The 13,232-nt window shown below is 42.9% G+C and overlaps 1 protein-coding gene across 3 annotated transcripts; it reads right to left on the bottom strand.

Moving 5' to 3' along the window:
• Nucleotides 1-6,615: 6,615 nt before the first annotated feature.
• On the bottom strand, nt 6,616-13,093 carry LOC137592963 (creatine kinase U-type, mitochondrial-like). Of its 3 annotated transcripts, none has more exons than XM_068311469.1 (10): nt 12,936-13,093; nt 12,266-12,422; nt 11,603-11,801; nt 11,437-11,532; nt 11,141-11,362; nt 10,942-11,027; nt 9,028-9,151; nt 8,693-8,827; nt 8,476-8,601; nt 6,616-7,805 (listed from the first exon to the last, which is right to left on the bottom strand). In XM_068311469.1, the coding sequence occupies exons 2-10, from the start codon at nt 12,406-12,408 to the stop codon at nt 7,689-7,691; spliced, it is 1,248 nt and encodes a 415-aa protein (XP_068167570.1). In that variant the 5' UTR covers nt 12,409-12,422; nt 12,936-13,093; the 3' UTR covers nt 6,616-7,688. The 3 variants fall into 3 exon arrangements, with proteins under 3 accessions (XP_068167570.1, XP_068167571.1, XP_068167572.1); XM_068311470.1 differs by having other exon boundaries at nt 12,266-12,419; nt 12,936-13,092; XM_068311471.1 differs by lacking the exon at nt 6,616-7,805 and adding an exon at nt 7,822-7,984.
• Nucleotides 13,094-13,232: the final 139 nt, after the last annotated feature.

Genomic DNA, 13,232 nt, shown 5'->3' with positions numbered 1-13,232 from the left:
TCACCCACTTCAAATTGTTTGATTCTGACAGCACAACATGTTATTTTGGCTAGGTTATAATTTTATCATCAATACTTGGAGATCTAAGTGATAAATGCAGTGAGAAGCCAGAGATTCTGTACTGAGTGAACAACACAAGAGTCTAATTACTTATGGTGCTATAAATGAAATTTTAATACTCATAATTCAAAATACTCTTTTTCTTGTCATTTCAGCTAAGTCTGTAATGCTAGTGACTGTTTCAAGGATTTTTGACATTAGTTATCAAGTATGCACAACTGATATACCCATAAAGAATTTTTAATTATGAAAGCCATAAAGTACTGTGCTTGATGTGCTACAATAACAGGGAATTATATCAAAATGATTGACAAATCAAATTAAATCTTATGCTTCATTTGATTACATGAAGCAAAAATATATCATGGCCTTGAGGGTTTATCTGTACAGCAGAACAAGCAGCCATCTCGATCCTTTGACCCGACAGCTTGGTTCATGTTGAAAGGTTGAAAGGACTGGCAGCAAATGAACCCTCGTTGTACTTTGTTTATTATACATGCATGAAAGGAAGAGAAATAAGTGAACCCCATTTAACAGCAAGACAAGTACTTATAAATGAATATCAACTTGCAAAGATACATGTCTGTTGCTCAGCCAGGCTACCAGCTTGTGCATTGCTGTGGCTCTTCTTGCATCTGTAGAAAACAATCTACCTCATAAGCTAACATCATCAGCTGACCCCAGAGTACACCTATCAGAATTCATTACACAAGCATCTTGCACACAATGCCTGAATGTGACTTATGCATCAAGTTTTATACAAGTAATAACAATATTAAATATCTTCTCATATTAAGCAATTTGATTCTGCTTTATCTCACACATGACTTACTAAGCTAAATTTACATTAACTGAGGGTGATCATAATGTAGAATAGCTCTTTAATGCATGGAGATGTGTAACATGATTTTCATACTAAAGAACCTCTAGTTGATCAAAACCTTGCTGACGCAAAGACAATTTTTTATAATCAGTTCATCTTAAGTCGGTTTCTTCTATCTGTGTTACTTTTTTAGTCTTTCACCAGTGACAAATGTTATTTTGTACTATATTTGCTTAAGTATATGCCTCATGCATGTAAAACATAAATTCATAAAACACTGCACTACAGTGATTACCCCGCACACATTACCTTATCCACAATACTAAATTTGCATATAAAAAATACATAATGATAGAGAAATAATGGAAGATTTATTCGAAGAAAAGTCATTACAAAGAGGTCTTGTAGACTCTTACAGATGCATTATCTGATGTTCTACTGATTACTTCACAGCTCCAAAATGACTTTACGTCTCAGCGTGCTCTCTCTCATACTGCCCTCTACCGCCTGATTTTATTAACTGCACACATGACCCGGTGACATTTTTCCCTAACGTGCAATTCTGTTCTTTACCAATTATAATAATGCAGTTTACCTATATAAACAAAAATAAAGATGTATAAGTTTTTTTTTTTAAATGATCAATAAGTTTCACACCTGCCTCAAAAGATGAAAACTATGCTTCATTCAAACACCTGAAGAGAATATGAAATAGATATAACTTCAAAGCCAGAGCAAAATTACAGCTACAGGGGCCAGAATGAGAGGGACAAACACTCCAGTGGGTTTGGCTCCATTACACAGGTCACCAGAACAGCATCGAACACCATCAGCAAAAATGTTATTACACACATCACTTTTCATGCATTCTTTGGTGATCATGTTTTCAGCAACTGCAACAGAGAGACAAGAACAGAATGAAATTATTCAGACCACAGGGTGACAGACCATGTTCTTTGTATGTAGTGAGGTACTTTAAGACCCACCACCAACCCGGTATCTGTGTTAGGCTACAGTTAAGGGGCTTCAGTAATTGAACTCATCACCCTCAGCAGAAAGTGATGCAATCTGAGCCAAAATCCAGCTATGTTCTGCTGCTATAATAATAAACATTGAAAACAGTAAATCCATCCATCCATCCATCCATCCATCTTAAACCGCTTATCCGGGGCCGGGTCGCGGGGGCAACAGTCTCAGCAGGGATGCCCATACTTCCCTCTCCCCAGACACCTCTTACAGCTACTCTAGGGGGATCCCAAAGCATTCCCAGGCAAGCCAAAAGACAAAGTCCCCCCAGCATGTTCTAGGTCTTCCCCGAGGTCTCCTTCCAGTAGGACATGCCCGGAACACCTCCCAAGGGAGGCGTCCAGGAGTCATCCGGAACAAATACCCGAGCCCCCTCAGCTGGCTATGCTTGAGGTGGAGGAGCAGCAGCTCTACTCCGAGCTCTACTCCATCTTGTGACTCAGCTCCTTATTCACCACGACAGGCCTATACAGCGACCGCATCACTGGGGAAGCTGCACCCATCCATCTGTTAATCTCACCCTTCCCTCACTCGTGAACAAGACCCTAAAAATTCTGGCAAACCAGAATATTTTTTCATAGCACTTGGGACAAAGACTCTCCACCGACCTGAAAAGGACACAAAACTCTTTTCCTGTCAAGAACCATGGCCTCAGATTTAGAGGCGTTGATCCTCATCCCGCTCGTGTCACACTATCTGTAAACCATCCCATTGCACTCTGAAGGACCAGATTGATGAGGCCAAAAGGACAACATGAAATCCCTTAGTCCCCAAACCGGACTCCCTCGGGATCCTGGCTGTGCCTAGAAATTCTGTCCATAACTGGTGATAGACAGCAGCCCTGCCAAAGTCCAACATGCACCTAGAACATGTCTGACTTACTGCTGACAATGTGAACCAAATTCTGACATCAGTCATACAGGGACTGGACAGCCCTCAGCAAAGGGCCCTAAACACCATACTCCCGAAGCACTCTCCGCAAGATACCACGAGGGACATGATCGAATGCCTTGTCCAAATCCACAATACACATGTGGACTGGTTCGGCAAACTCCCACGAACCCTCGAGCACTTGATGGAGAGTATAGAGCTGGTCCAGTGTTCCGCGACCGGGACGAAAACCACATTGTTCCCCTTGAATCCGCGGTTCGACTATCGGTCTAATCCTCCTCTCCAGTATCCTGGAATTAAATTTCCATGGAAGGGTGAGGAGTGTGATCCCTCTATACTTGGAACACACCTTACAGTCCCCCTTTTTGAAAAGAAGGACCACCACACCGGTCTGCCAATCCAAAGGCACAGTCCCCGATTGCCATGCAATGTTACAGAGACCTGTCACCATGACAGACCCTGAATATCCAGAGACTTGAGGTACTCAGGGGGAATCTCGTCCAACCCCGGTGCCTTGCCACCAAGGAGTTTGGCAACCACCTCGGTGACTTTAGCTTGGTTGATGGACGAGTCCACCTCTGAGACCTCAGCCTCTGCTTCCTCTGTGTAAGACATGGTAGCGGGATTGAGGAGATCCTCAAAGTATTCTTTCCACCGCCCAACAATATCCTCAGCCGAGGTCAGCGCCTCCACTGTAAACTGTGTTGGCTGTGCACCGCTTTCCCCTCCTGAAGCACCCAATGGTTTGCCAGAATTTCTTTGAGGCTGACCGATAGTTCTCCTCGATGGTCTCCCCGAACTCCTCACAGACTTGAGTGTTTGCCTCAGCGACAAGTCGAGCTGCAGTACGCCTGGCCTGCCTATACCTGTCAACTGCCTTCAGAATCCTACAATTCAGCATGATTTGATAGGACTCCTTTTTCAGCTTTATGGCATCCCTTACTTCCAGAGTCCACCAGCGGGTTCGAGCATTACCACCAGAGACCTTGCTCCGAGCAGCTGCTTTGACAATGGAGGAGGAGAACATGGTCCACTCTGACTCAATGTCCCCAGCCTCCTGCAGGATCTGAGAGAAGGTCTACCATAGGTGGGAGTTGAAGACCTCACTGACAGAGGGTTCCCAACAGATTTTCAAAACACATTCGGGCCTGCCGAGTCTGTCCAGCCCTCTGCTCTGCCAGTGGATCCAGCTCACCACCAGGTGGTGATGAGTTGAACGCTCTGTCCATCTCTTCACCCGAGTGTCCAACACACGTGGCCGGAGGTCTGATGATACGACAATGAAGTCGATCATCGATCTCCTGCTTAGGGTGTCCTGGTGCCATGTGCACTTATGGACATCCCTTTGGTTGAACAAGATGTTCGTTATGGACAAACTGTGGATAGCACAGAAGTCTAATAACAGAACACCACTCATGTTCAGATCGGGGAGGCCGTTCCTTCCAAATACCCCTTTCCAGGTCTCACTGTCATTGCCCTAGCGATTGTTGAAGTCCTGAAGGAGAACAAGGGAGTCCCAAGTGGGAGCACTGTTCAGTACCCCTCCCAGGTACTCCAAAAAGGCCGGGTATTCCACGTTGCTGTCTTTCCCGTAGACCGAAACAACAGTGAGACACCTGTCCCTAACACAAAAGGTGCAGGGGACATGTGGACGCGAGCCTCTCAGGGGACGCGACCTTCTCAGGGGACGCGGCCCTCTCATTCACTGGGTTGAACTCCAACATATGACGGCTGAGCTGTGGGGTTATAAGCAAGCCCACACCAGCCCTTCGCCTCTCACTTTGGGCAACACCAGAAATGTAGTCCAGACTCTCTAAAGGGTTTGGATTCCAGAGCCCAAGCTGTGGGTGGAGGTGAGCCCGACTATATCTATTTGGTATCTCTCAACCTTCCTCACAAGCTCTGGCTTCTTTCCCCCCAGCGAGGTGACATTCCATGTCCCTAGAACTAGACTCTTTGTCTGGGGATTGGGTCATCGAGCCCCATGCTGACGACAGCCAACCTACACTGCACCCATCCCCTACGGTTTCGTCAGCGGGTGGTGAGTCCACCGGAGGTTGGGCCCACGTCATCCTTTCGGGCCGAGCCCGGCCGGGCCCCTTGGTTAGAGGCCCGGTCATAGGAGTTTTGTTACTGCTCTTAATCTGGCCCGTCACCCAGGACCTGTTTGCCAAGGGAGACCCTAGAAGGAGCTAAGGAGCTGGGGAGCTAGGGAGACCCTAGCAGGAGCTAGCTAGTAAATACATAGTTCATTTCATTAATACTTATTATTATATATGTTACAATGAACTTACCAATAGTGGTGGAACAGCGGTCAAAATGTTTAGGGCAATCCCATATCTTAGTGCAGGTGCCGGGGTTTACTCCCCAGCAGGTGAAACATTTTAACCCACGCACTGAAGACAGGAGGATACAGAATGTTCACAAAGACCAAAAACAATAAAGTCAACTTCTATGTGTATTTCCATCATAATGTAATATTTGATTGATCTTACCTTCTGGCAGCAGCATACAGATGAACAACAAAAACACGCACAGCCTCATTTTATCTTTTCCCTTAGGAACAGGTTGAGAACAGATGGCTTTCCAGACCTCTGATATCTAATGGACATCTTCCACTTCCTTGTCGGTTTTATATCCTTACCACATTGGCTTAATGCCACAAAATTGATCTTTGGACAGTTCATCTAATATAGGGAGTGTCCACTTGGCATTCTAATCCATATGTTTATCATCTATTGTACATGTAGGCGACTTTGCACTCACACCAGCTCCAAAGGAATTCCTGCGCTAATAAGAGTTTACTTAACTAACCTGTGTTGACACTATGTGGAGTTTTTGACATTGTTCAACACAAACACTTCAGCCCGTTAAAGCAGCTTGAGCCACACCCGGAGTCATCAATGTGTAACTGTTGTGCATTCATGGCAGTGATACAGTGAAAACAGTTCAAAACGATTTGTAGTTTTGAGTAAAACATGTCCTGCCTTTAAATCTAGCCTGAAAATCCAGTTTTAGTGTTCATCTTATGAATCCAAGCTTTCTTCACAGTAATTGCAGCAATAATTCTTCACTCTCACTCACACAGTTTCCAAGCTTTATGTACATCTCTAATAGTATTAATAGATCTACGTCATTAATCCGCTACTAGAAAAGGATGGGTGACTCAGATTGGCTCTGTGCAGCAGGATTTAAAAGGACACATCACCCAGATAATTATAGTACTAATTGCTTGTGCGACGATGCCTTCATTTATGAAGTACAACCTCATCACCCAAGCATATAAAATTAGATTAATCTAGCTATGCTATAGTAGTAAGTGACCACCTCTTTTTGACCTGTCTGGTGTCTGCCAGTAATCAGCTTGGCCCATTGCCCCTGAGCTAAAGTCTTTGCTGGAAGCAGGTGAGGTCTAGACTTTTTGGAGTTGTAGATGTGAAGAGGTCCTGGTATGCTGTCTGATACTGTATAGTGTTATCTTATTAGATCTGGCGGCCTGCCATGGGCTGAGAACAACCTCTCTGTTTGTCTGACTGACAGAAACAAGAGGTGAAGCCTGAGTGTGTACTTCTGTTTCTCTTCCTGTTAGACCTGATTTAACTGCGTTATTATCTTGCTCTTTATCTGTTTACTGGTAATTTTAATGGTTTTATTATATGTAACACTTTCCTGTCAAACGATATGTTTTTTCCTCACATTTCCCGGTGCTTTTGAAGTTAATAAATACATTTTCAATCCACAAGAAGAAACGGAAGAATAAATGAATAAATCAAGTTATGTGTAATTAAATGGAATGACACAGGGAAAAGTATTCAACACACTTTAATTAATTCAATAGTACAAAAGCCTCTGTTGGTAATAACACAATATGCCTTCTGCATGGAGAGACTAGGTGCATACATTGCTCAGGTGTGACTCTGGGTCATTCTTTCACACAGTCCTCAAAGGTTCCATGGGCCAGCCCTATGATCTTTAGTTCTTTCCATAGATTGTCTATTTGATTCAATTCAATGCAGGCCCATTCAAGCAGCTTTATGTTCTTTCTCTGAAACCAAGTTAGAGTTACCTTTGCTGTGTATTTAGGATCTTTGTGTTGCTGAAATGCAAATTTTTGGGTGGTATGCAGTTTCATTTGACCTCCAAGCGTTGGTATTTTAGCATCTCAACACTTAAACTTTGGTCTCATATGACCAGACTACTGTATATTATTTCACAGGCTTGTCTGCATGTTGTGCAGAAAACGTAAAACAAACTTCAACATATTTTTTTCTTTAGCAATGAAGTCTTGCATGGTGAGCATACTGTACATACTGACCATGGAATTACTTATTAACTTTGAAACAATACCCATTAATTCCAGGTCTTTCTGAAGCGCTCCACAGGTAGTTCTTGGCTCTTGGACAACGAGTGCCATCAATATGTTTTGCAAGGTTTCTAAGGTCCTGAGAGAGCTCTTTACTTTTCCCAACCATGAGATGTTTCGTGTGTGACGCACTGGTAATGAGACACGTTTTTATAGGCCATCGGCTGGAACTGAACCAGTTGATCTTAATTTATACTGACAGGGGGCAAGGCTGCTTCTAATGGCAGATAAATTTCAGCTGGTGTCTTGACTTTCCGTGCCTTTTTTCACCTCCGTAACTATAGCTATTAAATGGAGTATAAAAATATAAAAATAAAGCTACACTTATAGATGGTACAGCTCTAGTGTAAATTTATTCTCTATCACTGTTGTCACTTCTCTCAGCAAATACCTGACTCAACTCAACTCAATTCATCAAGAGACTTTATTAAAATATGGAATTTCTGTACTATTGCAGTGCCATACATGACAGAAATATATTGTAAGATTGAGATTTCAGTAACCGGCACCCACAAGAACTGATGTTCACTTCCTGAACTGAGGGATGGGAGCAGGAATCCGGATGTCTTGTCCTCTTTCCAGCCTCTTCTCACAGTCAATCAGGTAATTCACACCATCGATCACTAACTGCACCAGCTCCACCTGTGGATGCATGATATCCACACTCACCAAGACATGTGATCATTTCTTTGAAATAATAGTCATGCTATAATTAGCTGACTCAGAGGATTTCAAGTATATTTCCTAAGTTTATTTGGTGTGACAGAAGAGGATGCAGAAGACAGGGTTAGATGGAGGCAATTGATTCACTGTGGCGACCCCTGAAGGGAAGAGTCGAAAGGTGAAGAATATTTGATTTTCAAACTCACGTGATCAATTATCTTGGAAGACAGAAGACGTGCAAATAAGTAAAATCAGCAATTTGTGTTCAGTCATTATAATATCTGTCCGATCTTTCAGGCAGGACCTTCTCTGCTTGGGTGTAATTGGTCGACTCTAACCACAACCCTGACCTTAATCATCCATAACCTTTAACAGCCTTTGGTTGGTCGTGCCTATTGGAGGCCTTGTCGGGGGCCTTCATCTCTGCCTGAGAGAGGAGCATGAAAGGCTCAGCCCAGGAAATAGAAGTCTTTTAACCTCAGTTGGCACATCCCTGCCTGGATTACAGTTTAAAGAACAGCAGGGGGTTCGGTTATTCACAGCCCACACCTGTTGAGAGGTCTGACTCCTCTGTCTGACTCTGCCTCTTTTTGCCTGCTGCTCTTTTCTGCTTTTACCTCAGCTGTCAGCTCCTTCTTGTAGTGTTTACCTCTGACTTGCCCAGGCGGTCAAGGTTAGAGATATCGACGGTATCGCCACTCGCATCCGTGTCAACGCCTCCTGTGCCTCTCTTCTGTAGCCTCAAGTTTTCCAGGATTTTCTTGAAGCGGGGGTCCTGAATCGTAAAGTCACATGCACTAAATAATTTTTTAAACATGACAACTTGGGGGAAGGCGCTGTCACTGTTGGTGACTTTAACGGGTTACCTTGCTAAGCATGGGCAGACGGATGTGCACCCCGGCCCTAAGTCCCGTGCCGAGGTTGGAGGGACAGGTGAGGATGTAGCCCAGATGCTCGTTCCACATGAACTCCCAGCCTCTCTCCTGAATCAGATGCTCCACCTGAGTGCCACCAGAAATCAAACATTAAAGGCAACAAACAACTACTTGCATTTTAGTTGTTATGCATCATTGATTTCTTCATGTAGTCATGATTTTAATCCCTAGATATAAACTCCATGGATACAAACAGTCAAATGGCAAATAGTTAACATTACTTTAAATAACTGTGAAATGGTCATTGTAGACAAAGACATTGATACCTGTTTCAAACCTTTGCAGAACCTCTCAAAGACTCTTTTCATGTTTCCTCCTTTCTCCATGGATATGATCCTGGTGTGGTCCTCTTCATTGATCCAGATTAAAAAGTTCTTGTCGTTGTTGTGCCTGAAACAATCAACATCACTGAATTCAACTAAATGTAGGGTATTGATGACCATGTTAGTACAGCTATTGTGACACAGTCAAATTATCAAATTATCACCTGCCATCATAAAAGAAAAAAATGGAAAATGGAAGAAATAAATTAAATGGTTATATTTATCCAATGATGTGTATTATAAAGTTATTTTCCATTTAACATCACCAATTTTACATTATTTTAACTCAAAATTGCTGACTTTTCACATCTAATGCTGAATACTGAGACAAGACCAGCGGTGAGGCACCAGCCAGCCGTGCCTCACCATGGATTGCGCAATGGCTCTATTAGCTGCGCTGGTAGCTACACAGTGAGACAGTAATGCTGTCTCTCTATATGTCCATATTAAAATGTTCAAACACATCTGCTCTATGACAGTGGTTCTTAACCTTGTTGGAGGTACCGAACCCTGCCGATTTCATATGTTCACTCACCAAACCCTTTTTTACAAAAAAAAAATTACTTTTTAAAATTTAAGACATAAGTATACAGTATGTTTTACTGATGTATTTAATTAATTGTGCATTAATGTCACCTTTTTCAAAGAACAAAACCAAGACGGTGCATGAACTCACATGAAATGACCTACCTGCAAATCAGTGTGACTTCTGCTGTTGTTATTGAGAGACCAGTTCAGATATGTGTGGCTTCACCTTGGCAAGTGCTACTCTGATGTCATTTTCACAGCAAAGTCTGTTTCTTTTGTTTTCTATGCAGCTTAAGGAAGTGTTCCTTTATTTTGCTAGTGTGAGACTAGAGTTGCTCAATTTGACATTGCAAATCATGCAGAACGCTGACTCCCATCACGTTCCGTTATACAGTACATGTAAATTCACGTTACACATATTCGTCAGAACACTTCCTTTTTTTCCTGGACATAGTTACTATGAATTAAAATATTAAGTGATAGCTAAGGGGGGACGTGTCATCACGAAACGTACACAGTGATTTGTTTCGGGTGTTTCGTCTTGACCTCTGTTCCTGCCAAACCCCTGAGACCGACTCACCGAACCCCTAGGGTTCGATCGAACCCAGGTTAAGAACCACTGCTCTATGAACTAAATCTCCATAATTTAGCTAATTTATATAATGTACAGTGTTTTTTGTCAACAACTGCATGTGTCTAACGTCTTTCTTGAGTTGAGCGGTCCTGAAACAACTGGGAAAAGGCACAAAGTGAGGCACACAGATCTCATGCCTACTGGTAGGGGGTGCTGGTGATCCCAAAGATTTGGCCGAGGATTCTTTTCCCTTTGCCGTAGAATAAGTGACAGCAAACTACTATCTATAGTTAGCGAGTCAAGTGCAGGCATTCTTTTTTTTTTTCGCTCACCTTGCCTAACTTTAAAAATGAGGATTATATAACTCAACTCAAAATTTTCTCGATGCTTTTGTTCAAAAAGGAGCTGCACATAGACATCATTTATAAGTAAACATAACGTAAAAGAAATGTGTAGGTAACAATAAACCTAATAAAAGAATTGCAATTACAACAAAACCTAAGGAAAAGAAACCAAATTTAATTCTAACTTAAAAGTGATTTGTTGACATTATTCCACATAATATCAACAAATCAGACACTGCTACAACACTACGATAGGATTCTTTAAGTAACATCTTGGGCATATTTCTTCAAAACCATTTTCTAAGCACTTTCACTGTAGAAACTATAAAAAATTGGCTTGATCTTTTTTCAGCTTTTTTATGTCATGAAACATCAAGCGCCTCTGCTAGACTGAATTTATTGTGGCCTTACCAGATCCCACGAGCATCAGGCCAATCTCTAGCCATCCCAGCGGCCATGAGTAGAGGTGACACGGGTTTATCAAAAAGGAAGTGGTCCTAATTGGCCAGTAGCAAAGAGAGGAATGGGGGATCAGGTCCAAAAGTCTAAAGAAAGTACAAGAACACTTCCTGCATAGAGTTTAGGTCTGGGTAGGGGATTGTGCACTAACATCAATCAGTTCTTGCTGCTCTTTGTCAGACATCTCTGCCAGACTGTAGTGGCGACCGGCCAGGTCTCCCTTCAGGCCGGATAGAGCCGTCACAACCACACGCTCCACCTCACGGCGCTCGGACCTCGTACAGGCAGGAGGAAGACTCAGACCACGGATGCTGCGTCCTGTGCGGACTCGGGTCGACAGCACGTAGTGCTCATCAAACATTCCTGAGGTGATCTGAGGTAGAATGTTAGTGTGTGAAAGAGTGGATGGCTGGACAATTTGTCACACAGAAAAGTAAGGAGTGAAACCTTGGAAGCATCCAGGTCGGTGGGGTGCTTCATTGTGCGAGGGTCGTATCCATTGTGTCTATCCTTGATCACAGGGTCAAAGAGCTCAGCAAACACCTGTTGGGGAAAATCAAACACATGAATGATTTTACCACATGCGCACCCACTCAGTGCAAACACTCCTTACCTCATAGCTCTCCTCGTCTCCAGCCACCATCCCTACAGTCTTGATGAAGGGATGTCCAGGGTTGTCCACCCCGGTCTGGATGCATTGGTCCAGGGTCCAGTTGTTGGGGGTCGTCTTGTCCCTCAACTGGGCATAAATGCTTGGGGTCAGGGCATTCGCCATGCAGTTGTTGTGCTTTCTCAGATCAGGGAAATCTGCACTGTAATAAAATGTCAACATGTGAGTTGGATAAATGACTTTAAGTTTGAACAGCACTGTTGGTTTAGTCTTTAATGCAACATTCAGATGTGCTTGAAGGGAGTTAAACATAAATACATAAAGGATGTTAAACTTTAACAAAACTTTCAATTGTTTACAATATCTTCGTTGTTTGTTTTTTTTGGGTTTTTTTATATTTAAATTTTATATACTCGAGTAATCCCGAAGTAAAATTAGTGGCACACTCTAGTTAGTCCAGATCAAATCACATTCATGTTAGTTAGTGTGTACAGGCCCTGAACACACACACACACACACACACACACAGGGTGCCTGTACTCATGCAAAGGAGGTAGAGTGGCGGGCACCTCCTGCTTGGTGCGCCCCAAATGTTTGTTTGTTTTAATTCTTTTCTTTTCAAATACACATGAATATTCAGTCTTATTTGTACACACTGATGTGTACCTGGGTGGATAGAGCCTCTTCCTCTCAAAAGCAGCAGTGCTGTCACTGAGGAAGTATCCAGTTGCCAGAGCCCCGGCTCCAAGGCTGGCCAGCATCACTGCTGCTCTACGACCGGACATCATACGGGTGAAAAGGGTCGCCATGGTTAACAAATCTGCTGAAATGTCAAAAGACAAAAATAGCTTTATCCCTCAAAAAGTGATAATCAATCATTATTTACATGAAGGACAACTTTACAAATTAATCTCAAATGGAGGAGTGTCATGAGGAGGTGCTACTGAGGATGAGTGAGAGGCAGTGTGGGCAGGAAGAAAAAAGGTTTAGATGACGATGTGTGTTCTGCTATTTGGAATGAGTTTTAAATTTGATTGTAAAAATAAGTTCTTCTTTATTTATATAGTCAGATTAAGAGTCTTTGATGCAGTTTTTAATCTTAATTAGATCGTGCAATTATTGGCAGTGACAGAAATGCTTATTTCAGGATCTCCTACATTTTTTGTTTCTTTTTACCACAACACAAGCAGAAGCCAATTCAAACCACTGCTGTCACAGCTGCTTATTTCTCCAAGGAAAGTACTAGCATATACTGTAACTGCTGCTGGAAAACACAGAAAGCAAACACCTGCAAGGTCAAGCATTGGGAAGCCCAGAGGAAGAGCTCATCACTCACCTGAGGTCTGTTTGAAGAGAGGAAGCTGTGTGTTCCACAGTTCAGTCCAGAAAAGCTCAAGCAAGAGAGTGAGAGGAGATTGAAAAAGATAGATGGGATAGAGATGGGAGAGATAGAACAACACCGGCTGGGGATTAGCCTCTCAATGGGCAACAGGTAGAAAATCCTCTTTCTACTGTCAGTCATCATGTACACACACACACACGCACGCACGCACGCACGCACACACACACACACACACACACACACACATTTATTACCACCATGCACACAGTACCAACATAAACGGGGTGATCT

The sequence above is a fragment of the Antennarius striatus genome, chromosome 3 (genome assembly GCF_040054535.1).
Source record: "Antennarius striatus isolate MH-2024 chromosome 3, ASM4005453v1, whole genome shotgun sequence".
Classification (NCBI taxonomy): Eukaryota; Metazoa; Chordata; class Actinopteri; order Lophiiformes; family Antennariidae; genus Antennarius; species Antennarius striatus.
This window is presented reverse-complemented; position numbering and strand designations above follow the sequence as displayed.